Source organism: Triticum urartu, chromosome 6, assembly GCF_003073215.2.
Source record: "Triticum urartu cultivar G1812 chromosome 6, Tu2.1, whole genome shotgun sequence".
Taxonomy (NCBI): Eukaryota; Viridiplantae; Streptophyta; class Magnoliopsida; order Poales; family Poaceae; genus Triticum; species Triticum urartu.
In genome coordinates, this window is record NC_053027.1 from 505,277,033 (window position 1) to 505,300,894 (window position 23,862).

Here is a 23,862-nt window from a genome sequence, read left to right on the forward strand (position 1 = left end):
AGTTGCTGGGGTAGGCGGTGGCTTTCTCAAGGACGCGTGTGGGTTGTTGTCCGTTCTGACTTTTTTTTTGATACTATACACTTTCGTTTTCCTTTTGTGTCTTAGGACTCGGTTTAACGTGGAGCTTACATTTGCCATATGAAGTACTGAGCAACAAAAATCTAAAATCTAAAAAGTGAGTGTCAACTAATCCATCTAGAACATTAGACGCCTAGGAAAGCCGTTAGCAGGGCGACACAACTTAAGCCAGAGCCTTTGCCTAGATCACTGAAAACAACATCCCTTCTAACCAAGGATCAAATTCAGATTTTCACTGATTGGACCGAACAATGGGTCTTCTTTCATCTATACAAGCTTGTTTTTTGTGTGTGGCTAACATAGCAAGCTTCATCATTAATTTATCGAACTAAAAAGAAAAATACATTGAACTGAAACACATTATTGGCAACAACAAAGCAAAGCGAGATATGCAACGGATGCTTCCTTCCTACACATCCATGCATACCCCATACAGGTACACTCTCCAATCACACACAACGTCGACAGCGCGCTCGCACGCAGTCGCTGATACACGCATGCTCATGCCTTGCCTATGTATAGCAGCTAGTTTTATTATAGCAACCAAAAGCTAGCGGAAATTGAATTGTAGCAGGCTAGCTACCCATCGACCGATGGGCGTAACGTGGACGAGTTCGATCCATTCATCAGGGGGACTCCGTGGTGGCTGCGGGGCGGAAGGGGTTGGGCACCTCGAACCCGGGGTTGGGCACCCAGGTGTCGTCGGCACCGGGGATGAACTGCGCCCTGGCGGCGGCCGGGATGCTGTGGTCCAGCCCGCCGATGTCCGGCCTGTAGTGGGTGCCCAGCTCGTACCGCCCGATCCCCGGGATCAGCACCGTCCCCTCCTGGAACGTCTCCGGCCGCTTCACCGCGTCCTCCTTCGCGGCCACCGGGACGCCGCGCGCCGTTGCCGAGCCCGCGCACGCCGCGGCCGCCACCAGCGCCGCGAGGATCAGCAGGGAGGCCGACTTGCTGGCCATGTCAACGAGTGGCTAAGCTGCGACCGCGACTAGTGGTAGGCTGGTAGCCAAGTGAGCTTGCTGGCTGTTGCTTTCGTTGTGATGTTGATCGCTCGCCGCGCCGGGCTTTTATAGGGGCGTGGCGTAAAGGCTACGAGGAGCCTGCCCGCTGGCGCGCCGCGGGGTGGGAGCTAAGCTGGGAAAAGGCGGTGCGTTCAATTCGCATGCACGGCGCACGCTGCAACCAACGCCGGGCCGTGCGTTATTGTGCGCGCGCGAGTGAGCAAAAAAGGGCTTCTCCTAGGGTGTGAATGACGTCGACGAGCATGCGGCGCGAGCGATCGGACGCGGGAAAGGGCCGTGCGTGGACGACTGGCAGGGCGCGGTTGAGTTGGTTGCTTGCGTCGTACGTACCGTTCGATTGGGGGCGCGCGCGAGGAGGGAGGGACCCTGCGCCGCGCGGTTGTTGGTCTAGAAGCCATGCCAGGTCCGGAAGCTCCAGCTACCCTCGCCTGCTCTTTATAGCGCCGCCGCGATCGACCACGGGGAGGCTACTTATTTCCTTTCTCTTGCTATATCTCCCTTTTGCCACATTTGTGTGGGGTGTTTTCCAATGTAGCTTGGGCTTTGATCTACCTAGTCCACCTGAAACAACTGGCCCTGGTTGGAGAGTGGTCGAATCTCACTTTTATGGTCCGGAAAAAGGGACAGCCAAAGTCCTTTTTTGATTGCTTTGTGCCGGACTTGGTGGAAGACTCGAAAATGAGGCTTGTTTTGAGAACAGACTTCCCGCTGATCCCCATGGGATTATTTACCATGTTTGTCGCTTGGCTCACCTACCGGAGCGATTTGCAGACACCAAAGGTGCAAAAGGCGATGCACCGAGTGGATGAACTTGTGAAGAAAGGCGCGCGGGGGGTCTTCTGGCGATCTCATGGTTGGGCACCAACATTGTCGAAGAATAGCAGGTGAACAATTTCTGTTACCAATGACTCCGCGTGGAGTCTTTGATCGGCTGCATGTTTCGGTCCTGAGATCAGGATGAGGAACTGCTGAACTTGTGTAGTGTTCTGTGAGTTCCATCAATGAAGCTGGGGGAAACCCTTTTATATATTAAAAAAACATATACATGGCAGTAGCTTTTTTTCCACAGGAAATTAGGAAGTGTATCGTCTATTCCTATAACTCTGACATACTACTTATTTATAAGTCGGCATTCTCCACCTCGATCTTTTTGGCAAAACAATGCAACTTCAGTTTCAGAGATGCGTGGCATCGAAAATTTACACATGATTTTTTTACGACCCTACATACACAATGTGCAGCAGATTCTTCCAAGCGCGGGAATCACTGTGCGTGCTATTTGGTGTTATCTTAAATCAAGCCGTTTTAAGTTTGATCAAGCAGGAAATTATGAACATCTACAATACCAATACAAGACTAAGTGGTCTTGTATAGATCAAAGTAAGGATTAACTTTTTTTTGTTCCTGCCCTGCAATCTGACATTTGACTTTGCAGCTACATTGATTATTGGTGTGAATCTACAGTAGAAATCTGATGGCAGGGAAGGCTAGAGCCTGGAGCCACGGCTCCATGGCCCTATCAAACTGTACAGCAGTGCAATCACGATCAATTTGCAACTCACAACAAACAAAAGACTGAACTTAATTATTATGTCCGAACAAATTAACCAGAATGTACAATATCTCTAGTATGTTCTTTTTTTGCATGCCCACATGTGCTAAAATAATCAGATCAGACAGTAATTACATATATCGCACAATAAAATACACCCATATATCGGACCGCAGATACATCACATCAGCATGAAACTTCAAACCAGCATTTGACATACAGGTTAATTTGGCTGATTCAGACGTCACGAATCTGCTATCGATGCTATTCTAATGTACAAAGTCAGGCTGAAGCGGGTGGGTAACATTCTATTTTCAAGGTGGTGTTTACCTTATTTTGATCATTCTGTGAACGAATGGCGAAAGTATAATCCTCTCCAACAACATTGGCTAGTAAACCGCCAGCCACAAGCCGCAGTATCCAGCCATACTGCAGGTTCTCCTCTTGCATGTTACTGACTCTATCCCACAGTCATCGTCGGCTCTGCATCTGTGGCTAGGGAACACATCTGGTATGTGGCACGCACTCTCCCACGGGGAGCCAACGTTCTGCCGGAAAATTGTCTCTGGACAGACTTTGGATGACAATGCGCTCGCACGAATCGGTTGGTTGCCGTCCTGCAGAGAGGTTCTCGATATCATTACGATGACAGTACAAAGTAAGATTAATGCTCCTACAAATAGGAGCTAGGGCATCATATGGTTTCCTAACTTGCGTTCTGATGTAAGCTGGTATGGGATCACCTTAACAACTGTCCAATTGGTGGGAACATCCAGTCGAGGAATTTTTTCGTGCCACGTGCTCATTACTGGAAGGGGGTGGCCCTCTGTTGTAAATATGTAATTTTTGTTCCTCAAGAATGAATCGTCGTAAAGGAGAAAAAGATATTTGCACCTGCAGAAGAGTTATCAACCGTCATCTCAACAGTGACGGGATCTATCAGCGCGAATGAGACAGTTTTGCTCCAACTGCATATTAGAAACAATAGGAAGATTAACAGCTCACGTTTCTGAAAGAAAGAAGCTGTGTTGATGATCTTCAAGGTTCATTGTTGAAACATCTCTGATACTAGCAAAACCTCCTTCCACTTTGGTGTAGTAATTAAGTGATCCAATTATAGCTTCACCCACTTCTAGGTACCAAGGATCTATAGAGATCAGTGGTGTTAGTGATCTGGACATCATATTATCTTTATCTGCTTGATTAAAATTTTAAGAAAAAAAATCGCCAACAATATTATTTGTCTGTTATTCATGATCATACCTTTAGTTGCTTGATAAAGATAAAATGTAGACTCAGCAAACTCTGGACGTAAAGGATAGTACTTCTCTGTAGGATGCAAAATTCCGTAGTCTAACAGATATCTGCAAAGTACAAAGCACGCATCAACAAAATACAGTGTAAAACCTGAAAGCAAGTTTTGGTCATACTCTTGTCAGTCTTGTGCATCATACTCTGAATTGATTTGAAACAGTCACTCAATATTTCCATTTTCCTTTACAAACTGATGGTCAAGAGGTACTTAGTTTTTAGTTATTAATACCTTTCAGGAAGGACGCCAAACCTTTGCCATACATTGTAAAATTCACGATGTGACAGATTTGCAGCAGCAACATCTCCTAGTAGTGTCTGGTGATGATGATAGCAGTAAGCAAACAATACAAGATAAAAAATTCCACAATAAGGTGATATATCAACCATGTACAGAGTCAGCAGACCTGAACACCAGGCCAGAAGGCCTGGAGGCTAGTTAGTTGCCAGTGTGTTGCTTCTCCAGTCCTGATATCGGCCTCATGGTACCTGAGAAGACAGATGATTATTACTGTCCGGTACAAGCATATTGCGGCGACAAGTAACTAGCATGGAATGGAAATTTTTGAATGAATATGGCACGAAGAAAGGGTGTACCATGGCCCATGTCGGAAATACTTCTGCACTGCTAGGTAAGCAGAGTGAAACATATCCCAGTACTCATCACTTCCAAAAAGGACATATGCCTTAATCAAATACTCGTAAAATGAATCAACTCCTGCAAATATGTTACGAAAGATCATCAATATGTCTCAACCACATATATCTTCTAATTAGACAGAATTAAACCACATATACAAAGAAACACTTGGCAAAAAACAATTATGCTACAAATTTGACGTTGGTATAAGCGATACACCAAGTGGGCTAGCATAAGAAGTAGTACCAGCACCAATGCCTGACGAATATTCAATCCAGTTGCCAGACAAAACATCTAGTGTTGAGCCTACAAGATTCAGTGAGCTTCTCATGCTCCATAACTTGCGAAGAGCACGAAGAGCTGCAGCTTCATATCTAGGATCACCGGTCAAACGTGACAATGCACCCATTTCCAGGATAAGGGAGCCTGCAACAAATTTATGTATCTTAGCTACCACTACCAAGATACCCAACAGAATAAAGACTATTCCGCCACTCACCACATCCTGATGTGCTCGTTTCAGTTGTCTCATTCTCCATCACTCCATACTGGAAAAAGTAGTCATAGCATCAGAGATGATGTATGAATAAAATACAAGCTCAACAGCCATGTCAGATCATGATTAAAAGGATTGTAATATACGTGAGCTATGTAATATGTATGAGTTGAGTGTTACAAGTAACATCATACAAGGGTATCCAGAAAGGGAAACAAAATAATTGTCGAATGATTATCTAGTTTCCGCAGGAGGCTTGACACTTCTGTTCTGTGCCATAGAAGGAAGGGGCGTGCTGAATAAATGGAATTTATCAATACATGTCTTTTACTATTTATTTTATCCGGGAACGTGATTGTAGCGGTGTACTACTTTCTAAATCAGAAGAAAGGCCAAGGGTTTGTAAATGAACCTTAAGATTGATCCATGCATACGGCAATCCAGTAGGGGTCTCGAATGCTGGCAGAAACCGGCTGCCTAAATTTTCAGCAAGACGTAGCAGTTGGTTCTGATATACTCCATCTTTATTCTGACTGCTATAGTCCTTTGCAAGAATATGAGCAGAAATAAGCCCCCCAAGAAGTCTTATGTTACACTGGATAAGAAGGGGGAAAAAACCATGAAGGGAAAACTGTGAGAAAATGATTGTTGCTTAAATCCTGGCAACATGTCATTGTTTTGTTCTAGTGGTGATAAAAATCAGATGGCATTACCTCAAAAAGATTAACTCGAGCATCAACATCAAAAGTTAGGTTCTCTGAAAGCCAACTAACTCCTCTGTCAAATTCTGTTAGGTTACCTAAGACAACAAGACTGCATGAGCCAAAACAGAGAGGCATTACCTATCAATCTTATGGATACAATTTTCCTTTTGAAGAAACAACGTAGCAATTCATATTCTTATCATCAAAAGACAGCACAAATCTCGAAGTATCCAGAAACATTACAACTTCATAAAGTGTACCTTGATAATGACTCAACTAGTGTCAATGCTGATCCATTATAATCCTGTGGCAAGTGCTCAAGCTACAAGAAGGAAGAAAGAGTTGATATTACGCCTGGGTATCTTTAAGCTTTTGTGATGTCAATTGGAAACTGTAAATTTGTCGATACATTAATACATTTAAGTTGCCAAGCTCACTGAGGGAGTCAGTGAAGCCTTTAGTAAGAGGCTTCAATTCATCATGCTGAAAAGGTATCAACACAGAAAACATCAGATTGGCCATGAACAAATGAACTGAATTTTGCTCAAGAATTCCTAAAATAGCTGATGAACATACAGGAAATGCATACGCCATGTAGTTGTCATAAGCATGATAAAACCTGAAATGAGTGGAAATGGATCAGTACTAGAATATGGAGATACAGAGATTATGGAGTGATTCATTGATCACATGGGCTGATGCTCTGGGGACTGGGGGGTGCAAAATTATTTCAGGACTGAAATAGAGAGATTATGGAGTGATTCATTGACCACATGGGCCAAAACGTTGGTTACAGGCGTTAGTTCGAGATGTTGGCACTCGTCTGAACAAGACGAACAAAGTTCGCATTTTTATCTGCGACCCGAATTACAGGGGCTTCTGTCTGAAGACGGAGCTTACAGGACAGCTAAAATCATCTTCCCCGTACGACACAGAAATCCCCGCGACGAAATGGAACCTTCCCAGTCCCAAAGCTCGGATTAAACCCGACAGAAATCGAGCAGAGGGTAGCTAAGACAGGGGGGAGCGCTCACATCTCGACGACCTTGCCCCTCATGCGCAGCCTCCTCGTGCGCCCGTACCCGTCTCTGCTGGCCGCGGCCGCGGCGGGGGCGCCCACGGCCGCGGCGAGCGCCGCGAGGAGAAGCGCGACGGCAGCGAGCCGCGCCGGCCGAGGAGATCGCATGGAGACGGAGGTGGGACTGGGAGCCGGCCGATGACGACGGTGTCCGATGGGGATCAGGACCCCGCACGGCACGACCGAGAGCCGATGGTTCCCTCCTTCCGCCCGTGGATTTGGTGGGCGTATTCAGATCTCGTACCTGACGTGTTCTATGCTTGCGTGTACGTAATGGCACGACACGTTGTCTGCCACGTAGGATTCCCTTTTCTTCCTGTATATATTAACCTGAAAACTTTTGCGTGTGTTTGTGCACGCGCGCGCTTCACTGCGGACTTATTTTTTCGGGAGAAATAGCATTGCATTACTCAATCACAACGTCTTTACAATCATAAGATGCTATTTCCACTACTTCATCTGGACCAGCTCCTAAGCAAGTCAAGGTCCTGCCTTGGGTTCTAGCAAACTTAGCTAAGCAATCACTAACTTTATTTTGAGATCTAACTATATGAGAAATACAAGTCTTCCTTAAACCCATTAAGTGCTTAATCTCTCTAACAATAGAAGAGTAAACTGAGCGATCCGCATCCAAGCTTGATATGAGAGAGATCGCTTCGAGAGAGTCCATCTCCACCACGATCGGCAACTCGCTTCGCTGCAAGGCAAGGGACAAGCCTTCCATACACACGCACAACTCCGCCTCAAGGGAGTCTCTGCACGAAAACAACACCCTGCATGACGAGAAGTTGATAGCCCCGCAATGATCACGTAAGATCATGCCCGCACCCGCTTGTTCTGACGCAACAAAAGATCCATCAGTATTCAATTTGCACCACTCCGGCTCGGGCGTAGTCCAACTCCGTTCGTCCTGATCACCAACGCTTCTCCCCCTTCTCACTGTATCTTTCCATTCGATATAAGTTTTGCCTTTGGTTGGGTCAGCCTGTGGATTCTGCTTGATACCAACCAAGGACACCAGATAGCTTTGCAGAAATCTTAGAGAGACTTCCATAGGCGGGGCAGGCTTAGCATGAACTAGCTCGTTCCGGACAAACCAACTCCTCCAGAAAATCATTAGTAACATTGTTCGTTCAAGGTTTGTAAGAGGATCCAGGACGTGTAGCAGCCATTCTTTCCCGTTGTTAAGTATTGATGTGACATCCGGGAGCCTCCACACCCTGGCCATGGCCACAAACAGATCACGCCCAAACTGGCAGCGCACGAATGGATGAAAGTTATCCTCCTCTCCTGCTCCACATACCGGACACATACCTGTGGTTTCCAGCCCAATACGGTGCTTGTGGGTAGTGCATCATTCGACAGGCGCCAAGCGAAGTGCTTCACCGTTGGGGGGGGGGCGTCACACTTCCATATGAAGTCCCAGCAAGCACAGCTTCCCGAAGGCGCATAACTCGACGCCACCGCAGAACTGCTATGAGCCTCATCGAAAGCCAATTCGTAAGCTGATTTAAATGTAAAAATACCATGTCTGCCGGGGCCCCAAGCGATCACGTCTCCCTCCATTCTAGGAGATGCACGAATTTTCATTATTTCATGTACATCTGCAGCCACAAAATATTCCCGAAGGATCTCAACTTTCCAAGACCCATTAGTGTTTAGCAGACCAGAAACAAACCGAATACGGCAACACCCTTGAGGAGAGATCGGCTTATATGAGAAGGGTCTCGGGATCCAGCTATCCCGCCACACCCTTATGCTTGCCCGTCCCCTACTCTCCATAGCAGCCCCTTTTTCAACAGTTCCAGGCCATGGCATATAGCCTGCCAAGATGATGACCCGTTCCCAGCAAAAACAGCGTCTTCCAACTTGCCATCTGGGTAATAACGTGCTTTTAAGACCCTAGCACACAGGCTGTCTGGCTTCGTTAAAAGCCTCCACGCCTGCCTAGCCAACAAGGCCTGGTTAAACAGTCGAAAATCGCGAAAACCAATTCCTCCTCTGTCCTTGGGCTGCAAGAGATGGTCCCAATTCTTCCAGTACACCTTTCTTTTACCCTTTGCCGATCCCCAATAAAAATTCCGCACCATGCGTGTAAGATCATCACAAACTGAAAACGGTAACTTGAAGACGCCCATAATATAAGTTGGGAGCGCTTGCGCAACCGACTTTATCAACACTTCTCTCCCCGGTTGCGCCAAGAGGCCATCCCCCCATTGTATCAACCGTTTAGTGAGCCGAGTCTGTAGATTCTGAAAACGCCCTTTAGACATCCGCCCCTCCGGCGTTGGTGTTGGAAATATGCCCTAGAGGCAATAATAAAAGCATTATTATTATATTTCCTTGTTCATGATAATTGTCTTTATTCATGCTATAATTGTGTTATCCGGAAATCGTAATACATGTGTGAATAACAGACACCAACATGTCCCTAGTAAGCCTCTAGTTGACTAGCTCGTTGATCAACAGATAGTCATGGTTTCCTGACTATGGACATTGGATGTCATTGATAACGAGATCACATCATTAGGAGAATGATGTGATGGACGAGACCCAATCCTAAACATAGCACAAGATCGTATAGTTCGTTTGCTAGAGTTTTCCAATGTCAAAGTATCTTTTCCTTAGACCATGAGATCGTGTAACTCCCGGATACCGTAGGAGTGCTTTGGGTATACCAAACGTCACAACGTAACTGGGTGACTATAAAGGTAGACTACGGGTATCTCCGAAAGTGTCTGTTGGGTTGACATGGATCAAGACTGGGATTTGTCACTCCGTATGACGGAGAGGTATCACCGGGCCCACTCGGTAATGCATCATCATAATGAGCTCAAAGTGACCAAGTGTCTGGTCACGGGATCATGCATTACGGTACGAGTAAAGTGACTTGCCGGTAACGAGATTGAACGAGGTATTGGGATACCGACGATCGAATCTCGGGCAAGTAACATATCGATTGACAAAGGGAATTGCATACGGGGTTGATTGAATCCTCGACATCGTGGTTCATCCGATGAGATCATCAGTGGAGCATGTGGGAGCCAACATGGGTATCCAGATCCCGCTGTTGGTTATTGACCGGAGAGTCGTCTCGGTCATGTCTGCTTGTCTCCCGAACCCGTAGGGTCTACACACTTAAGGTTCGGTGACGCTAGGGTTGTGAAGATATGTATATGCAGTAACCCGAATGTTGTTCGGAGTCCCGGATGAGATCCCGGACGTCACGAGGAGTTCCGGAATGGTCCGGAGGTAAAGAATTATATATAGGAAGTGCTGTTTTGTCCATCGGGACAAGTTTCGGGGTTATCGGTATTGTACCGGGACCACCGGAGGGGTCCCGGGGGCCCACCGGGTGGGGCCACCTGTCCCGGGGGGCCACATGGGCTGTAGGGGGTGCGCCTTGGCCTAGATGGGCCAAGGGCATCAGCCTAGGCCCATGCGCCTAGGGTTTCCATGGGGAGGAGTCCCACTAGTGGAAGGCACCTCTAGGTGCCTTGGGGGGGAGGGAAACCTCCCCTTGGCAGCCGCACCTAGGAGATTGGATCTCCTAGGCTGCGCACCACCCCCCCTTGGCCCTCCTATATATAGTGGGGGAGAGGAGGGACTTCATACCCCAGCCCCTGGCGCCTCCCTCTCTCCCCGTTACGTCTCTCCTTCGTAGTATAGGCGAAGCCCTGCTACTGTGACGCCCTGCATCCACCACCACGCCGTCGTGCTGCTGGATCTTCATCAACCTCTCCTCCCCCCTTGCTGGATCAAGAAGGAGGAGACGTCTCCCGTCCCGTACGTGTGTTGAACGCGGAGGTGCCGTCCGTTCGGCGCTTGGTCATCGGTGATTTGGATCACGTCGAGTACGCCTTCCTCATCCCCGTTCTTTGAACGCTTCCGCGCGTGATCTACAAAGGTATGTAGATGCATCCGATGACTCGTTGCTAGATGAACTCCTAGATGGATCTTGGTGAAACGAGTAGGAAAAATTTTGTTTTCTGCAACGTTCCCCAACAGTGGCATCATGAGCTAGGTCTATGCGTAGTTCTTCTTGCGCGAGTAGAACACAATTTGTTGTGGGCGTAGATTTGTCAACTTTCTTGCCGCTACTAGTATTTTCTTGCTTCAGCGGTATTGTGGGATGAAGCGGCCCGGACCAACCTTACACGTACGCTTACGTGAGACCGGTTCCACCGACTAACATGCACTAGTTGCATAAGGTGGCTGGCGGGTGTCTGTCTCTCCCACTTTAGTTGGAGCGGATTCGATGAACAGGGTCCTTATGAAGGGTAAATAGAAGTTGACAAATCACGTTGTGGCTTTAACGTAGGTAAGAAGACGTTCTTGCTAGAACCCTAATTCAGCCACGTAAAACTTGCAACAACAATTAGAGGACGTCTAACTTGTTTTTGCAGCAAGTGGTTTGTGATATGATATGGCCAAAGTTGTGATGAATGATGAATGATCTATATGTGATGTATGAGATGTTCATGCTATTGTAATAGGAATCACGACTTGCATGTCGATGAGTATGACAACCGGCAGGAGCCATAGGAGTTGTCTTTATTCTTTTATATGACCTGCGAGTCATTGAGAAACGCCATGTAAATTACTTTACTTTATTGCTAAACGTGTTAGCCATAGTAGTAGAAGTAATAGTTGGCGAGAAACTTCATGGAGACACGATGATGGAGATCATGATGATGGAGATCATGGTGTCAAGCCGGTGACAAGATGATCATGGAGCCCCAGATGGAGATCAAAGGAGCTATGTGATATTGGCCATATCATGTCACGTTCATTATTTGATTGCATGTGATGTTTATCATGTTTTGCATCTTGTTTACTTAGAACGACGGTAGTAAATAAGATGATCCCTCATACTAATTTTAAGAAGTGTTCCCCCTAACTGTGCACCGTTGAGACAGTTCGCTGTTTCAAAACATCACGTGATGATCGGGTGTTTTATTCAGACGTTCACATACAATGGGTGTAAGACAGATTTACACATGCAAACACTTAGGTTGACTTGACGAGCCTAGCATGTACAGACATGGCCTCGGAACACAGAAGACCGAAAGGTCGAGCATGAGTCGTATAGAAGATACGATCAACATGAAGATGTTCACCGATGTTGACTAGTCCGTCTCACGTGATGATCGGACACGGCCTAGTCAACTCGGATCATGTAATACTTAGATGACTAGAGGGATGTCTAATCTAAGTGGGAGTTCATTAATAATTTGATTAGATGAACTTAATTATCATGAACTTAGTCTAAAATCTTTGCAATATGTCTTGTAGGTCAAATGGCCAACGTAGTCCTCAACTTCAACGCGTTCCTAGAGAAAACCAAGCTGAAAGACGATGGCAGCAACTATACGGACTGGGTCCGGAACCTGAGGATCATCCTCATAGCTGCCAAGAAAGATTATGTCCTACAAGCACCGCTAGGTGAAGCTCCCGTCCCACAGAACCAAGATGTTATGAACGCTTGGCAGACACGTGTTGACGACTACTCCCTTGTTCAGTGCGGCATGCTTTACAGCTTAGAGCCGGGGCTCCAAAAGCGTTTTGAGAGACATGGAGCATATGAGATGTTCGAAGAGCTGAAAATGGTTTTTCAAGCTCATGCCCGGATCGAGAGACATGAAGTCTCCGATAAGTTCTTCAGCTGTAAGATGGAGGAAAATAGTTCTGTCAGTGAGCACATACTCACTATGTCTGGGTTACATAACGCTTGTCTCAGCTGGGAGTTAATCTCCCGGATGATGCGGTCATTGACAGAATCCTCCAGTCGCTTCCACCAAGCTACAAGAGCTTTGTGATGAACTTCAACATGCAGGGGATGCAAAAGACCATTCCTGAGTTGTTCTCAATGCTGAAATCAGCGGAGGTAGAAGTCAAGAAGGAACATCAAGTGTTGATGGTCAATAAAACCACTAAGTTCAAGAAAGGCAAGGGTAAAAAGAACTTCAAGAAGGACGGCAAGGAGGTTGCCGCGCCCGGCAAGCAAGCTGCCGGGAAGAAGCCAAAGAATGGACCCAAGCCCGAGACTGAGTGCTTTTATTGCAAGGGGAGCGGTCACTGGAAGCGGAACTGCCCTAAATACTTAGCAGACAAGAAGGCCGGCAAAACAAAAGGTATATGTGATATACATGTAATTGATGTGTACCTTACTAGTGCCCGTAGTAGCTCCTGGGTATTTGATACCGGTGCAGTTGCTCACATTTGTAACTCAAAGCAGGGGCTGCGGAATAAGCGGAAACTGGCAAAGGACGAGGTGACGATGCGCGTCGGGAATGGTTCCAAGGTCAATGTGATCGCCGTCGGCACGCTACCTCTACATCTACCTTTGGGATTAGTTTTAAACCTTAATAATTGTTATTTAGTGCCAGCTTTGAGCATGAACATTGTATCGGGATCTCGTTTAATTCGAGATGGCTACTCATTTAAATCCGAGAATAATGGTTGTTCTATTTATATGAGAGATATGTTTTATGGTCATGCTCCTATGGTGAATGGTTTATTCTTTATGAATCTCGAACGTGATGCTACACATGTTCATAATGTGAGTACCAAAAGATGTAAGGTTGATAATGATAGTCCCACATACTTGTGGCACTGCCGCCTTGGTCACATAGGTGTCAAACGCATGAAGAAGCTCCATGCAGATGGACTTTTAGAGTCTCTTGATTATGAATCATTTGACACGTGCGAACCATGCCTCATGGGTAAGATGACCAAGACTCCGTTCTCAGGAACAATGGAGCGAGCAACCAACTTATTGGAAATCATACATACTGATGTGTGCGGTCCAATGAGTGTTGAGGCTCGCGGTGGCTATCGTTATGTTCTCACGCTCACTGATGATTTAAGTAGATATGGGTATATCTACTTAATGAAACACAAGTCTGAAACCTTTGAAAAGTTCAAGGAATTTCAGAGTGAGGTTGAGAATCAACGTGACAGGAAAATCAAGTTTGTACGATCAGATCGTGGAGGAGAATACTTGAGTCACGAGTTTGGCACACACTTAAGAAAATGTGGAATAGTTTCACAACTCACGCCGCCTGGAACACCTCAGCGTAACGGTGTGTCCGAACGTCGTAATCGCACTCTATTAGATATGGTGCGGTCTATGATGTCTCTTACCGATTTACCGCTATCTTTTTGGGGCTATGCTTTAGAGACTGCCGCATTCACTTTAAATAGGGCTCCGTCGAAATCCGTTGAGACGACACCGTATGAATTATGGTTTGGGAAGAAACCTAAGCTGTCATTTCTAAAAGTTTGGGGATGCGATGCTTATGTCAAGAAACTTCAACCTGAAAAGCTCGAACCCAAGTCGGAAAAATGCGTCTTCATAGGATACCCAAAAGAAACTATTGGGTATACCTTCTACCTCAGATCCGAAGGCAAGATCTTTGTTGCCAAGAATGGGTCCTTTCTAGAGAAAGAGTTTCTCTCGAAAGAAGTAAGTGGGAGGAAAGTAGAGCTTGATGAAGTATTACCTCTTGAACCGGCAAATGGCGCAACTCAAGAAAATGTTCCTGAGGTGCCTGCACCGACTAGAGAGGAAGTTAATGATAATGATCAAGATACTTCTGATCAAGCTCCTACTGAAATTCGAAGGTCCACAAGGACACGTTCCGCACCAGAGTGGTACGGCAACCCTGTCTTGGAAATCATGTTGTTAGACAACGGTGAACCCTCGAACTATGAAGAAGCGATGGCAGGCCCGGATTCCGAAAAATGGCTGGAAGCCATGAAATCCGAGATAGGATCCATGTATGAAAACGAAGTATGGACTTTGACTGACTTGCCCGTTGAACGGCGAGCCATAGAAAATAAATGGATCTTTAAGAGGAAGACAGACGCGGATGGTAATGTGACCATCTATAAAGCTCGACTTGTCGCCAAGGGTTATCGACAAGTTCAAGGGGTTGACTACGATGAGACTTTCTCACCGGTAGCGAAGCTAAAGTCCGTCCGAATCATGTTAGCAATTGCCGCATTCTACGATTATGAGATATGGCAAATGGACGTCAAAACGGCATTCCTTAATGGTTTCCTTAAGGAAGAATTGTATATGATGCAGCCGGAAGGTTTTGTCGATCCTAAGAATGCTGACAAGGTATGCAAGCTCCAACGCTCGATTTATGGGCTGGTGCAAGCATCTCGGAGTTGGAACATTCGCTTTGATGAGATGATCAAAGCGTTTGGGTTTACGCAGACTTATGGAGAAGCCTGCGTTTACAAGAAAGTGAGTGGGAGCTCTGTAGCATTTCTCATATTATATGTAGATGACATACTTTTGATGGGAAATGATATAGAACTCTTGGACAGCATTAAGGCCTACTTGAATAAAAGTTTTTCAATGAAGGACCTTGGAGAAGCTGCTTATATATTAGGCATCAAGATCTATAGAGATAGATCGAGACGCCTCATAGGTCTTTCATAAAGCACATACCTTGATAAGATATTGAAGAAGTTCAATATGGATCAGTCTAAGAAGGGATTCTTGCCTGTGTTACAAGGTATGAAATTGAGCTCAGCTCAATGTCCGACTACGGAAGAAGATATAGAAGAGATGAGCGTCATCCCCTATGCATCAGCCATAGGTTCTATTATGTATGCCATGCTGTGTACCAGACCTGATGTAAACCTTGCCGTAAGTTTGGTAGGAAGGCACCAAAGTAATCCCGGCAAGGAACACTGGACAGCGGTCAAGAATATCCTGAAGTACCTGAAAAGGACTAAGGAAATGTTTCTCGTTTATGGAGGTGACGAAGAGCTTGTCGTAAAGGGTTACGTCGACGCTAGCTTCGACACAGATCTGGATGACTCTAAGTCACAGACCGGATACGTGTATATTTTGAATGGTGGGGCAGTAAGCTGGTGCAGTTGCAAGCAAAGCGTCGTGGCGGGATCTACATGTGAAGCGGAGTACATGGCAGCCTCGGAGGCAGCACATGAAGCAATATGGGTGAAGGAGTTCATCACCGACCTAGGAGTCATACCCAATGCGTCGGGGCCGATCAAGCTCTTCTGTGACAACACTGGAGCTATTGCTCTTGCCAAGGAGCCCAGGTTTCACAAGAAGACAAGGCACATCAAGCGTCGCTTCAACTCCATTCGTGAAAATGTTCAAGATGGAGACATAGAGATTTGTAAAGTACATACGGACCTGAATGTAGTGGATCCGTTGACTAAACCTCTCCCTAGAGCAAAACATGATCAACACCAGAATTCAATGGGTGTTCGATTCATCACGATGTAACTAGATTATTGACTCTAGTGCAAGTGGGAGACTGTTGGGAATATGCCCTAGAGGCAATAATAAAAGCATTATTATTATATTTCCTTGTTCATGATAATTGTCTTTATTCATGCTATAATTGTGTTATCCGGAAATCGTAATACATGTGTGAATAACAGAACCAACATGTCCCTAGTAAGCCTCTAGTTGACTAGCTCGTTGATCAACAGATAGTCATGGTTTCCTGACTATGGACATTGGATGTCATTGATAACGAGATCACATCATTAGGAGAATGATGTGATGGACGAGACCCAATCCTAAACATAGCACAAGATCGTATAGTTCGTTTGCTAGAGTTTTCCAATGTCAAAGTATCTTTTCCTTAGACCATGAGATCGTGTAACTCCCGGATACCGTAGGAGTGCTTTGGGTATACCAAACGTCACAACGTAACTGGGTGACTATAAAGGTAGACTACGGGTATCTCCGAAATTGTCTGTTGGGTTGACATGGATCAAGACTGGGATTTGTCACTCCGTATGACGGAGAGGTATCACCGGGCCCACTCGGTAATGCATCATCATAATGAGCTCAAAGTGACCAAGTGTCTGGTCACGGGATCATGCATTACGGTACGAGTAAAGTGACTTGCCGGTAACGAGATTGAACGAGGTATTGGGATACCGACGATCGAATCTCGGGCAAGTAACATATCGATTGACAAAAGGAATTGCATACGGGGTTGATTGAATCCTCGACATCGTGGTTCATCCGATGAGATCATCGTGGAGCATGTGGGAGCCAACATGGGTATCCAGATCCCGCTGTTGGTTATTGACCGGAGAGTCGTCTCGGTCATGTCTGCTTGTCTCCCGAACCCGTAGGGTCTACACACTTAAGGTTCGGTGACGCTAGGGTTGTGAAGATATGTATATGCAGTAACCCGAATGTTGTTCGGAGTCCCGGATGAGATCCCGGACGTCACGAGGAGTTCCAGAATGGTCCGGAGGTAAAGAATTATATATAGGAAGTGCTGTTTTGTCCATCGGGACAAGTTTCGGGGTTATCGGTATTGTACCGGGACCACCGGAGGGGTCCCGGGGGCCCACCGGGTGGGGCCACCTGTCCCGGGGGGCCACATGGGCTGTAGGGGGTGCGCCTTGGCCTAGATGGGCCAAGGGCATCAGCCCCACTAGGCCCATGCGCCTAGGGTTTCCATGGGGGAGGAGTCCCACTAGTGGAAGGCACCCCTAGGTGCCTTGGGGGGGAGGGAAACCTCCCCTTGGCAGCCGCACCTAGGAGATTGGATCTCCTAGGCTGCGCACCACCCCCCCTTGGCCCTCCTATATATAGTGGGGGAGAGGAGGGACTTCATACACCAGCCCCTGGCGCCTCCCTCTCTCCCCGTTACGTCTCTCCTTCGTAGTATAGGCGAAGCCCTGCTACTGTGACGCCCTGCATCCACCACCACGCCGTCGTGCTGCTGGATCTTCATCAACCTCTCCTCCCCCCTTGCTGGATCAAGAAGGAGGAGACGTCTCCCGTCCCGTACGTGTGTTGAACGCGGAGGTGCCGTCCGTTCGGCGCTTGGTCATCGGTGATTTGGATCACGTCGAGTACGCCTTCCTCATCCCCGTTCTTTGAACGCTTCCGCGCGTGATCTACAAAGGTATGTAGATGCATCCGATGACTCATTGCTAGATGAACTCCTAGATGGATCTTGGTGAAACGAGTAGGAAAAATTTTGTTTTCTGCAACGTTCCCCAACAGTCGGTAGGCCCAAATATTTCTCCTCGAAGTGAAGGCTCGTGATATTAAGTACTGACCTTACTTCCTCCTGAACTGCTACGGGGCAAGCCTCGCCAAAAAGAATGGAGCACTTGTTAGGGTTTAGGCACTGGCCCGCCGCCTTCCCGTACAAATCCAACACCACTTTAACCTCATCTGCTTGTTCTCTCGAAGCCTCAAAAAACAACAAAGTATCATCAGCAAACAATAAGTGTGAAACGCCCGGTCCTCGTCTAGAAACCTGCACCAGCGTGATGTCACCCGTAGACACTTTGCTCTTTAGTAGAGCTGATAGACCATCTGCCACAAGCAAAAAAAGAAACGGAGAGAGCGGATCTCCTTGCCGAAGACCACACGTCGGCGCAAACGAATCCAAGAGGGTTCCATTAAGTTTGACAGAGTATCTCACCGACGTGACACACGACATTATCCAGTCAACCCATCGCTGAGAGAAACCCAACTTTTGCATCATTTGCCTCAAGAAGACCCAATCCACTCGATCATATGCTTTTGATAGGTCCAGTTTGTAAGCACAGAAACTTCTTGTGGGATCCTTCTCCTGCTTGATATGATGGATACACTCAAATGCAACTAGTGCATTATCTGTAATCATCCTTCCTGGGATAAAGGCGCTTTGCTCAGGAGAGATGAGATCATCCAGCAAAGGCCTCATCCTATTCACTAGGCACTTGGAGATGACCTTATAGATAACATTACACAGACTAATGGGCCTGTAGTCCGTGATTTTTACCGGGTTGGGAACTTTGGGAATAAGTACAATAGATGTAGAATTCACTCCCTCCGACATGACACCAGTGCTGAAAAAATCCTTCACCGCAGCCAACACACCCTCCTTGAGAGTGCTCCAATTCCGCTGAAAGAATCTAGCGGGGAAACCATCCGGACCCGGAGCTTTTAGTGGTCGGATTTGAAACAAAGCATCCGAGATCTCTTTATCTATAAAAGGAGCACACAACTTGGTGTTATCCTCCTCAGTCACCACCGGGTTAATTAGTTCCAAAATAGGCGCTGCATTAAGTGTGGGATCAGCTGTGAAAATATCATGAAAATAACGGTTAGCCACTTCCCCCATAGAGGCAAGATCAGAGTGAACTACACCGACACTATCCGTCAACTCTCGAATCTTGTTCTTCCTCGCCCTCCAGACTGCTTTGCTTTGAAAATATTTTGTATTTCTATCCCCCTCCTTCAACCACGTGATACGCGTTCGTTGTAACCAAAGCATCTCCTCTTGGTACAAAAGCTCGTTCATCTTGTCCGTCACTCTTGCGATATCTTGGCGGTCAGCGTTCATATTCATCAACTCCTCTAGCTGAGTGCGGGACTTGGCAATCTCTCTAGTGATATTACCAACTTTTTTGCTCCAAACCCTGAGAGCTGTCATTGTTTTAGACAGAGCGTCCCGCAACTGAGACATATTATGAACTCCCCCCACTGCTTCCCAGGCCTCCTTTATCACCTCAGGCAGTGACTCATCACGCTCCCAAAACACCTCGTACCTCCTCTGCTTTCCACCTAGCGGCCCCGGATCAGCCGAACCCTTTAGGACAAGGGCCACATGATCTGAACAAGGTGAAGGAACATGCACCACCGTAGCATATGCAAACAAGTTCCTCCACGCATTAGTTGCAACTGCCCTGTCCAGCCTTACCTTCACATTACCTCCTCCTCCCCTCTTATTATCATATGTGAAGGGAACACCAACGAAGCCAAGGTCAACTAGGCCACAGTTCTCCAACGTATCCCGAAAAGCAATCATTTGTGGCTCTCCACGCGGTGTAGCAGATAGATGTTCAAAGTCCCACATGGCCTCGTTGAAGTCGCCGACTACAAGCCAAGGTAGGTCATTCACAACTTTTAACTGCTCGATTTTTGACCACATGATGTGCCTGTTTTCTACCCGTGGTTCACCATAAATACAAGTGATCCTCCATTGCGCCGACCCCTCCTGGACATGGACCACTGCATCTATAAAGTGTTCTTCTTTATCCAAGATCTCCACTTCGTAGTTCTCATGCCAAAAAAGAGCGAGACCACCACTCATATCATTACTGTCAACCCCAGCAAAACCCTTCAAACCAATCCTCCCACACACCTTTTTTATTTTCTCAGCCTTCTGTCTTGTTTCACACAAAAACACCATACTGGGGGAATGCGACTGACAGATAGTCGCTAACTCACGAACTGTCCGGGTATTCCCCCCTCCCCAACAGTTCCAGCTTAAGACATTCATTGGGCCCGGCGGTCCCCCTCGAAGGAGGCCGCCTCTTCAGTCATAGTTGTGTCACCATCATCCCCATCTTCCCCTTGCTTCCTTCTCTTCACAATGGGCACCTTGCCCGGTGTAGACGTCGAGTCCGGCCCATTATTCGCCCCTGAACCACTCCCCCCTCCAACATCAGAACTGTGTTCGGGACTTTGCCCGCAAGGTTTGGCACTGGTTGCCCTCGCACCATAACAACACCGTCCACCCCCATCAGCCTCTTGCGGGCCGTCCGCACATTGTCATCACCAATATTGGGAGCTCCCGACACGGTGTGCACACCACCCCCCACATACTGAACATCAACATCTACCTTTCTTGCCCGAGCTTCCTCTGAACCGCCCCTTCCTCCTGAACCTCCTACGCCTCTGCCTCCACCTCTACCAGCCCGACTCGCTCCCCCCACGCCTTGGCCTGTTGACCTCCCTCCTCTACCACGCCCTACACCACCTCCCGCCATGGCCGGTTCACTACTCCAATGCAGCCAATCCCTCCATTCACACTCGGCGGGATCATGAACCCCGTCCCCGCATTCCTCTACCACATGCCCCATACAGCCACAGAAAAAACAAAAATCCGGCAGCTTCTCATACGTAACAGGGTACCGTTTCATCTTCTTAAGGGTGATACTCACAAACCTCACCAATGGCTTCTGGACATTCACAAAAACCCTCACCCTTAAGTGGCTAGCTGGGTTAATCCTCCCCTCATTAACTACCACCGTAAACAGCGGCTCTCCGACCTTCTTGGATACCTTCTCCGCCAACTCCCTCTTTCTTGTGAGCCCATCCGGCAAGCCTTTGATCCTCGCCCACAAAGGATACATATCCAATGCATATTCAGAGACGTTAGTGAACCCATCGTATTCCACAATGACTACCGGATCTGTCGTGGAATTGTCACAACAGATGTCCTTAGTGTGAGGACTTAGTCGCGAGGCCAACCATCTATGTGGTAGCTTGAGAGGGGTTGGGCAGAATCGAGAGACGCAACACAAGACAAGGGTTTAGACAGCTTCGGGCCCCGGGAAACATCATCCGGTAATAACCCTACATGCTGTTTGTGGCTAGGTCTCATTATGATCATGAGGGAGTTGCCGGTAAGCCGGCTCTTCGTGTCTAGCTCTAGAGATTATTTTTTGTCCCTCTTTGGGGAGCCCTACCCCTCCTTATATATGTTGAAGGGGCGGGTTACATATGGAGTCCTAGTAGGACTAGGACTAGTCTATCCTTTCTCACAAGTTGAATACAAGTCCGTGTCTTGCTTCCTTGTAAAGGAAATATTTGTCATCCCTTTCCTCTTAAGCCGGCCCACCAGAGTATAAGCCGGCCTGCTGGGCCTTGGGCCTTGTCGTCCGTCTGATCCGCCCGCCGGGTCTCCAATGAGTCACAATGTCCAGGCGGGTTACATGTAAACTGCCATGTCCGGGTGGATCGCCAGTGAGTCGCCAAGCTCTAGCGAGGTCTCTGGTGAGTCGCCAAGCCCGGCCAGGTCATGATTCCGGCCGGGTCATACCGCGGGGTATATCCCCGACATTAGCCCCCAGTTTAATTTGGATTTATCCATGTTAAACTGATCCTGTAAAATAAACACAAGAACAAACTTGATAGGTTGTGCTTTGGGTTAAATATTTTCCTGAACCGGCACCTGATCATCTTTAAGTCCTTGTCATTTCCTCCTGGATGCATACTCAAAGATCTTATAGAAAATCTCTACAGATATGTCCAAACCTTGCCAATGCAAAAATCCAGATACTTCTTTTGAGAAATCTGGGTCAATAGGCCAGCTTCAGAACCAATTTGCAGACATTGGTATCTTATATTGTAATAAATAATCCACTTGAATTGGCTTCCAAAGCGCCGGTTTAAAAAATATTGGTCTTAAAAACTCATCTGACTTTCAGTCGGCTTGTAGAGCTTGCCGGTTTATCATTGCCAAAATATCTAGTTTGTAAATATTTATAGCACCGGGTCATAATTGTCAAGGTCCTCCATCCATTACCCGTTTCCAATCGCCCAGGCAATGACACTGAGCCAAGAACAGGTTCGGCCCTTTGATGTTGAAGGTAACTCCTTGGGCACAAGCCCATGCGTTGCTCATTGAATTTAGTAACGCCGCATGACTAAACGGCCTCATAGTATGAACCCGAAACAAGCACAACCAACGAACATCCTTAATCAACTCATCTACCTCTCCTGAAAGATTGAGGTCCTCCTCCTCCTCACCATGAAGCTTTAGGCCTTCAAACACGTCTTCCAACTCTGGGTCCGGGCCAAATTGATCCCATCCAACAGTATCCTCCTCCCGATCTGCATCTTCTTCCCGATCTGCATCTCTAGCCACAGCCCCCGCCGCCTCCATGGATCCAGCCCCGTTCGCACCCAAAGGCGCCCCAAACTTCCTCCCTTGTCCTCCTGCAACTCCCGCCTCCGCACTAAACCCTAGATCGCCTTGATCTCCCTTCTTCCCGCCCCCGATCTCCTGGGCTTCCGGTTCCGCCATGCAGCAACACGGGCTCGTTCTCGAGAACCAACCCTAGCGAGTTGTCGGCCGAGATCGCTAAACGTAACGCTGGATTTGTTGGATGGACTCCGGCTTCACTGCGGACTTCATATTTATCTCCGGTCTACAAACGTCATATTTGCACACTTTGTGTGTGGAACATCAATCCATCATTCATGTTTTTTCTTAGGGAACCATCATTCATGTTCTGGTAAAGAGAACGGCATTGGGTAAAACCTTTTTTTAGAAACTTCCGATCTATTCATTCTCAACCATGACGGTACAAAGAACAATAAAGGTAACAAAAATTACAACCATGTCTGTGGACCATCTAGCGACCCGTCATTGCCCCTCCCTCACTAGAGCCGGACAAACCTTGTTGTAGAGGACAGTCAGTAAGTTGTCGTGCTAAGACTCCATAGGACCAGCACACTAGAGAAGCAACCATCGCCGATGAAGAAAGTTGTAGATCAGATACCTGTAAACACTCAAGCGAGGACATGATCCAAACAGATCCATCGAAGGCCAGCACCGACCGAATCTGATGAGATCCGACAGAAACACACCTCTAAACACACTCTGATGATACTAGATGCACCATCGAGACAGGGATAGAACATGGGATGCATTATTCCTACTAAGGGACATCGCCGTCGCCACACAACCCCAACCAAGACGCCGAAACTAACAAGAACGAGAACTGGGTCCTTCCCACCAGTGGGAGCCTGAGATCCTCTGCACCTCCATGACCCAGAGGCCATCGGAGATGGGGCAGACCGGCGGCAGCGCCAATGGGAGGAGTGTTGACTTGGCTACCCTCGATTTTCTTTGTTTTTTATGGGAACTCATATCATTGGGTATAAACCTCTTCATACAACAATCATCTTTCATGCATTTCTTCCACAAGAATACATAAAAACCCTATTAATGATACAAAAATACATCAATTGTCTCGTTTATGCTAAAACATATAAATCAATGATGTATCGGCTCAAAAAGATTATGCATCTAGGACTTGAGCTAGGGCCAGTTCTTTTGGCAGCTTAAAAATAAGCCACTTCCTCCCTAGCTTTTACCACAAGCCGTCTCTTATATTTATTGGGGCTTCTGAACTAGTTATGAGATAACTAATTTAGAAGTCTCAACAA

General features: G+C 47.1%; 2 protein-coding genes across 2 annotated transcripts; both read right to left on the reverse strand.

The window, feature by feature from the left end:
• Positions 1–419: 419 nt before the first annotated feature.
• LOC125514631 (putative cell wall protein) lies at positions 420–1,162 on the reverse strand. Its single transcript, XM_048679969.1, has one exon. It carries the CDS (start codon positions 1,038–1,040, stop codon positions 705–707), a length of 336 nt encoding a protein of 111 aa, XP_048535926.1. The 5' UTR covers positions 1,041–1,162; the 3' UTR covers positions 420–704.
• A 1,506-nt stretch (positions 1,163–2,668) lies between these two features.
• Positions 2,669–7,113, reverse strand: LOC125514630 (alpha-mannosidase I MNS5). The gene is made up of 15 exons (XM_048679968.1): positions 6,841–7,113; positions 6,383–6,425; positions 6,224–6,289; positions 6,067–6,128; positions 5,816–5,915; positions 5,515–5,697; positions 5,106–5,154; positions 4,853–5,032; positions 4,564–4,684; positions 4,374–4,455; positions 4,199–4,284; positions 3,919–4,019; positions 3,661–3,802; positions 3,399–3,549; positions 2,669–3,272 (listed from the first exon to the last, which is right to left on the reverse strand). Exons 1-15 carry the CDS (start codon positions 6,990–6,992, stop codon positions 3,045–3,047), a joined length of 1,746 nt encoding a protein of 581 aa, XP_048535925.1. The 5' UTR covers positions 6,993–7,113; the 3' UTR covers positions 2,669–3,044.
• Positions 7,114–23,862: the final 16,749 nt, after the last annotated feature.

Bases quoted from the DNA above. Each gene is read 5' to 3' on its own strand.
- LOC125514631 (XM_048679969.1), bottom strand. From the start codon at position 1,040: ATGGCCAGCAAGTCGGCCTCCCTGCTGATCCTCGCGGCGCTGGTGGCG.
- LOC125514630 (XM_048679968.1), bottom strand. From the start codon at position 6,992: ATGCGATCTCCTCGGCCGGCGCGGCTCGCTGCCGTCGCGCTTCTCCTC. The intron at 4,456-4,563 runs GTACACCCTTTC...CTGTCTTCTCAG, and splicing joins TATTTCCGACATGGGCCATG to GTACCATGAGGCCGATATCA. The intron at 4,020-4,198 runs GTATTAATAACT...TGTACTTTGCAG, and splicing joins TTTGGCGTCCTTCCTGAAAG to ATATCTGTTAGACTACGGAA.